The sequence below is a fragment of the Pantherophis guttatus genome, chromosome 2 (genome assembly GCF_059756535.1).
Source record: "Pantherophis guttatus breed Tessera chromosome 2, ASM5975653v1, whole genome shotgun sequence".
In the NCBI taxonomy this organism is placed as follows: domain Eukaryota; kingdom Metazoa; phylum Chordata; class Lepidosauria; order Squamata; family Colubridae; genus Pantherophis; species Pantherophis guttatus.
This window is the reverse complement of record NC_142064.1, coordinates 273,851,284-273,858,164: the sequence shown is the minus strand read 5'-3', so window position 1 is coordinate 273,858,164 and position 6,881 is coordinate 273,851,284. Positions and strand designations below refer to the sequence as shown.

Here is a 6,881-nt window from a genome sequence, read left to right as displayed (position 1 = left end):
CAATCTCTTTGTCAATTTTAAGTGTTGGAGCATTCACAAGTTCTGGAGGCAAGTTGTTCCATTAATTAATTGATCTCACTGTCAGGAAATTTCTCCTTAGTTCTAGATTGCTTCTCTCCTTGGTTAGTTTCCATCCATTGATTCTTGTCCTGCCCTCAGGTGCTTTTGAGAAAATCTTAACTCCCTCCTCTTTGTGGCAACCCCTGAAATATCAGAACACTTTGTACTTTCAGAATTGCAAAATTATGTTATGGTAGCATTACAATAAAGTAGAATTAGCTCATCTGGCCATATTTCGTTTCTAGACTACCTGGGACAACATTAGCCTCACAAGTTTCTTCCTGACAAATCCATGCTTTCCAGTAATTACCCTATTGTTTTCAAGGGCTTTATGAATAATCTTTGCATTTGTCTGTTTGTTCAATTTATTTGTGACCTTTCTGATATTTTATCAATTTTATCAATTATTTATTTTATCAATACATTGGTGTTTTTTTTTTTTTTTTTAATTTGATTTATATGCTGCCCTTCTCCGGAGACTCAGGGCGGCTTACAATGCGTTAAGCTATAGCCTTCATTCTTTTGTATATTTTATACAAAGTCAGCTTATTGCCCCCACAAACTGGGTCCTCATTTCACCTACCTTAGAAAGGATGGAAGGTTGAGTCAACCTTGAGCCTTGCAGAGATTCGAACCAGCAGAAATTGCAGGCAGCTGTGTTAATAACAGGGTGCACTAAACCACTGTACTATCAAGGCTCTTTGTCAATATATCATTGACAAAATTTGCTAAGCCTTTCTTTTTGTCATTTGAGGGCAGTGATAGCACTTGTTCTCTGAATTCAGGATATTTGCAAGTGACACAACTTTAGTAGAAAGATTCAGTTGTGAAAAGAACATGTGGAATAAGAAACCAAAGTTTCTCCTTTTAAGATTCTTGGATGTTTCATTCCAGCTTCATCCCTTTCTGAAGAAGAATGAATTTTGCAATCTTTCCCTGTTTAAACTGTACTTGGACCAAAATGGTGATATAACAGCAGATCTGAACATCATGTGCATGTTAGTTTTTTCCGGGGAAGATCCCATCAGTAAACAACTAGGCAGTTTTGAAAGACAAAGAACTATTATCAATCCAGATGCTCTTTCACAGCTAAAGTTGCTCAACAAGGTGGGTGAAATATTGATGTCATTTATCTGTTTTCCAAAGCCTTGAGACACATTTCAAGTGGCTAAGCCTATTCACCAAATACAATGACCTTCAGTGAGAATTGAATGTGGGGAGAAGAACCTTTATTAAATGGCTTGTGAGGCTTCAGTGCAGTTGGTAAGGTGTCCTTCAGATCAGTGGTGGAATTCAATTTTTTTTTACTACCGCTGGGCATGGCAGGGGAAGGATACCGCAAAATCTCCATTCCCACCCCACTCCTGGGGAAAGTATATTGCAAAATGTCCATTCCCACCCCACTCTGGGGCCAGCCAGAGGTAGTATTTGCAGGTTCTCTGAACTACTCAAAATATCTGCTACTGATTTTCTAGAACCTGTCAGAACCTGCTGAATTGCACCCCTGCTTCAGATGTTGTAATATGGAACATATTAAATTGACTCAGTTGTGTCCAAAATGGGTGGAGATTCTCTAGGACACAAATCATGGCTACTTTGTGTCCCCTGTGCAATCTGGTATCAAAACTGGTGAAAGGGGACATCAGGTGTTGTGGGTTTTGGTGCCGATAGCATCAACTTGTCTTGTTTCCTTGCCTAAGATAAGCAAAATACAATGAAAATCTTTTGTCCAATGTCCAAGTTCCCAATGCGGTGAAAGAGGCAAGAATAAGTCTAATCAAGACTGGACATACTTCTTGTTGATGCCATTGGGAAAATTTGCTCTGAATTCAGGTTTATCTTGCCATGGTTGGGCAGGTTTATAGTCTGTGATGTACTTAAATAGAACATACATGGTCAGAGTTGTCCATAGTTGTCTGTCATGCCAAGGGGATAGAAGAATAGGTCTTCTGCACCTGGGGAGAAAATCCAAGGCTTTCCATACATCTAAAATGATAATGACTGTTCTGATGTGCCCTGAGTGAGAAAACTAAAGCACTGAAACAAGGTTTGATGCAAAGAAAAGAAAAGCCCTTCTTCATATTGGAAGAAATGAGGGACAATTTGGGGGGGGGGGATGGTTTTTAGCTTATCACTTCATATGGAACATCCTTGAATGCAATTGTTTATTTTCATTGTTAGTTACTTAAATCTCTCTGGAAAAAAAGAAGGATACAAATTTAACCAATAATAATTGTAGCTCTGTCTTTTCATGCCAATTGGTGTCACCTAATTGTAGTTTTTCAACAGAAAAGATCTTTTTTTTTGGATTGACTTTAGAAACATATCTTTCTGTCACATATTCATATCACGTTCCATGTGATCATATTCACGTCCCATGTGATACAGCAAAAAATGCATGACTTACTATTTTAGAGGAACACATTATGACAACTCACCTCCATCTCATCTCATTCCAGTTCTGGAAACTAGGCAGTCAGTTTTAGTCTTAGTTGACCAGCATGGTGACCATATAAAATTATCAAGTAAGCATATCAATAAACAAAGAACAGATGCATTAAGCCCTAATCTGTAATGAAGTCTTCCTTTATATCTTAACTTGGAAGTTTTGCTTTATACCTTAACTTTCAAATAGGGCTGGTTTTGCAATGATACATGTAGTCCAGAAGAAACCTTTCCAGATCCATCTGGTCAGAAGTTTCTTTCTTCATCACAGTTTTATTCTATCTTGATAAATTTAATAAAATAAAAATTTCATAAACTTTTCACAATAAATTTCATTCTAAACATTCATATGACTAAAGCATCTTAATTTAAATTCATGGGTACATGAAGAGAGGAGGAATGTATGCTAATATAACCATGTGGAGGAATCACTAGTTATTAATGCTTAAATCTTTTCTCCATTGATTCTCTCCAGAATTTATTACTCAGAAATGCCCTTTCTTGCAATGTGATAGAACAAAAGCAAAAGGGAGGAACTAAATGAAGAATCTGCAATAATTGTATCTCTTGCAACATTGGGAGATTTCTAAAGATTACTTATTTACCTAAGTGAAGTCCAGCAACTACTTGACTAAGGATAATGTTTACCTCCATTTTTAATTGATGGTTAGTTCTAACATACATCATTTGTAATTCCTTGTTTTTCTGCTTAGTCTCTGCCTCAGTCCAAATGTGTGGAAAATTGCCGGCCTGGATTTTTCAAGAGGGCTCGGAAAGGAGAGCCAGTTTGCTGCTATGACTGTGTTCCTTGTCCGGAAGGGACAATCTCCACTCAGGAAGGTGGGTGACACCACAAAAAAGGGTACTGGATTAAGCCAAAGCATTTTGATCAATATGTGTGTGTGTGTATATATATATATATATATAAATATATATAATAAAAGTGTAAACATAATTATAAATACATGAAAAGGATACGAATAAAAGAAAATATTAGGACAGGGAAGGTGGACACGCTGGTGCGCTTATGCATGCCCCTTACAGACCTCTTAGGAATGGGGTGAAGTCTACAGTAGACAGTCTAAGGTTAAAGTTTTGGGGATTTGCAGAAGAAACCACAGAGTCAGGTAGTGCATTCCAAGCGTTAACAACTCTGTTAATGAAGTCGTATTTTTTGCAGTCTAGTTTGGATCAGTTTACCATGAGTTTGTATCTATTGTGTACTCTTGTATTGTTTTGAAGCTGATATTCAGTGGCTGGTAGGACATTGTAGTAGATGACTTTATGTACTATGCTTAGGTCAGACCAAAGACGGAGAAGTTCTAAGTGGTTCTTCATTTTCAAGGTGCCCAATTTCCTCCATAATAGGAGGAATAAGAAAGAGATCTTGAAGGATGAGGTAGGAAGAGATAGAAGAACATGGTGGATTATGCATGGTTACTTGTGCCAGAGGAAATATCTCTTTTCCTGCCAGTTTGGAACTGTCCTCACATTTTTACTTTTCTTCGGAACATCGGAATTCTTTGAAATTGAGGAATGCATTCAGGTCAATGGCTTTTGCTCACCCAACCCAGTTTATATTACAGCCCAAAATATATTGTACATAAATCAATCAATCAATCAATCAATCAATCAATCAATCAATCTTTATGTGGATCATGGAACTACATAAGCAAAAAGATGTAATTCAGAGAAATACACACAAAAGACTCACCAGTTATAACAGTTGCAAAAAGGAATACAGTTGTGGTTCTAAAAGAAAAAAAAATCTTACTTCCATTATTGGAATTAAAAGGAACCAGATCTAATAGAAAGTAGGAAGAAAAGAGAACTAATTAATTAATCAGTCTACCTAATATCTATTTATACAAATGTGGAACCCATTCAGTCTTTAAAATTATTACTAAATTTAGAAATTATGGTAATAGACTACTGCTTCTAATTTTTAGGCACTAAAATCATTGCAAAGATAGATAACAGATTTTTTTTCTTTTCTTGAATTACTTCAGCAATTAATTTTCCTTAAAATATCTATTTACAATTTTATTTATTTGTGAAATTTATTGGCCACCAATCTTACTACAGGGTACCAAATTTATATTGCTGGCATCCCACACAAAGGATCTCTGGCTGTCATCCAATTAAAACAACAATTAAACTGGATGACACATTAAATATCATGATTACAAGATTTTACACAGGACACAACCAGCGCACAGGGCTCTGGTACCACACCATGCCCAGGCCTGTTGAAAGCATACAATTGAAAGGAATTTGAGGAAGCCTCAAGGATAGTGGTAATCTGACCTTGGGGGTAGTTAATGCTTTTTTTCCCAAGGAATCGGTGGTCCCAGCATTTGCTTTGAAGGATGCGATTATGCACCTCATTCTAAAGAGGCTCTCCACAGACCCAACCATCTTAGACAAGTTTTGTCCTGCATACAATATTTGTTGAGAGTTTGTTGAGAGCATGATTGTCATTCAGGTACAGTACTGGTGGCTGAGGTACAGTTCCAAGATGGCATTGGTTGCTTTCACAGATGATCTCTGATAGGAGTCCTGCAAACATTCTGACCCTTCTGGATTTCTCAGTGGCTTTTGATAATCTTTTTGAAGATCTTCCTTGAAAGGTGAAAAGAGATATAAAAGAACTTTCTGTTTTCTCAGATACTGAAAAATGCACCAAGTGCCCAGATGATCAATATCCAACTGAGAGCAGAGTCCAATGTATCCCAAAAAGAATAACCTTCCTCTCCTATGAAGAACATCTGGGCATCATCCTGGTGTCCATTGCCCTACTCTTGTTCCTATCCACAGGATTCATTTTAATCATATTCATTAAATACCTTGAAACTCCCATTGTTAAAGCCAACAACCGGGACCTCTCTTACATCCTCCTGGTCTCCCTCTTGCTTTGCTTCTTGTCCTCCTTTTTCTTCATTGGACGACCAAGGAAAGCCACCTGCCTTCTCCGACAAACTGTGTTCAGTATTGTCTTCTCAATAGCTGTGTCATCTGTGTTGGCCAAAACTATCACAGTGGTGCTGGCATTCTTAGCCTCAAAACCAGGGAACAAAGTGAGAAGATGGTTGGGGAAGAGCTTGGCCAACTCTATCATCCTTTCTGGTTCTGCTGGACAAATTTTCATCTGTGCCTCATGGCTTGGAATTTCTCCCCCATTTCCTGACTCTGACCTGCACTCCCAGCCTGGAGAAATCAACCTTCAATGCAATGAAGGCTCTGTCACCATGTTTTATGTTGTCCTTGGCTATATGTGTTTCCTAGCTGCCATTTGCTTCACTGTAGCTTTCCTGGCCAGGAATCTGCCTGGGGCCTTCAATGAAGCCAAGCTGATCACCTTCAGCATGCTGGTCTTCTGTAGTGTTTGGATCTCCTTCCTGCCCACCTATCTGAGCACCAAAGGAAAGTCCATGGTGATTGTTCAGGTCTTCTCCATCTTGGCCTCCAGTGCTGGACTGTTGGGCTTCATCTTCTTCCCCAAATGCTACATTATAATCCTGAGGCCATATCTAAACACTAAGGAAAATCTAATGATAAAAGTAGGGAAATGACTGTGATATTGTTTCTTAGGCATGTAACATTTAATTTTTTCTTTGCAATTGTTGGGCTTTTGTATTCTTCCTTTGCATTAATGTGACAATTAAGGTTATTTAAAACGGAAGGAAATAAACATATAAAGACTGTAAGACTAATGAAATTAAATTCCAACATAATCATCAAACAATAAAATAAACAATTAATAATTAAAATTCTCATGCAGCCAGAGATGAACAAGCTAAGAAATAATAGTTATTACAGATCTTATGGGATCTCAGAATTCCATGTGGATTCACAATTATCCTAATGTTCTGTTCCCCGTCCTCACACAGGCAAATGCATTATCAAACACGTCTGCCAATAATTTATTCTATAAACAGGCCAGAATTCCTGGCAGATGAGAGTTCTGGCAGTTAACTGTTAAATGCCTGCCCAGTCCAATTAATACTCCCAAAAAGCAGGAGAGGCCTTATCTGCAGTCTGTTTCCAGAGCGACAAATTATTCACAAGAGTTTAGTCCAAAATATATCTGAGCCGAAGTGCAGGATTCACGATCTGACTCTTTAGAGTTTAAACTTTTTAATCACAAAATCTGCTGAGCAATCATGCCCCCTTTTATCCCTTGTGGGGCGTGGCTCAGTGACTCTGCTCAATCACTGGCCCTCCCACGCCTCTTCCTTTGCTGTGCATGCTTCTCCCTCCGGCGCTGCCTGGGATCAAGCCAGGATTCATCATTATCACTCTCTATCAATGGGTGCTCTGAAATGCCTTCTTCCTGGCCCATCCCAGGCTGTTCCTCCTGGCCTTCGGATGGAACC

The 6,881-nt window shown here is 38.4% G+C and overlaps 1 protein-coding gene across 1 annotated transcript; it reads left to right on the top strand.

Moving 5' to 3' along the window:
• The first annotated feature begins 1,050 nt into the window (after positions 1-1,050).
• Positions 1,051-6,275, top strand: LOC148115922 (vomeronasal type-2 receptor 26-like). Its single transcript, XM_087885293.1, has 3 exons — positions 1,051-1,167; positions 3,219-3,345; positions 5,173-6,275. The coding sequence occupies exons 1-3, from the start codon at positions 1,051-1,053 to the stop codon at positions 6,075-6,077; spliced, it is 1,149 nt and encodes a 382-aa protein (XP_087741419.1). The 3' UTR covers positions 6,078-6,275.
• Positions 6,276-6,881: the final 606 nt, after the last annotated feature.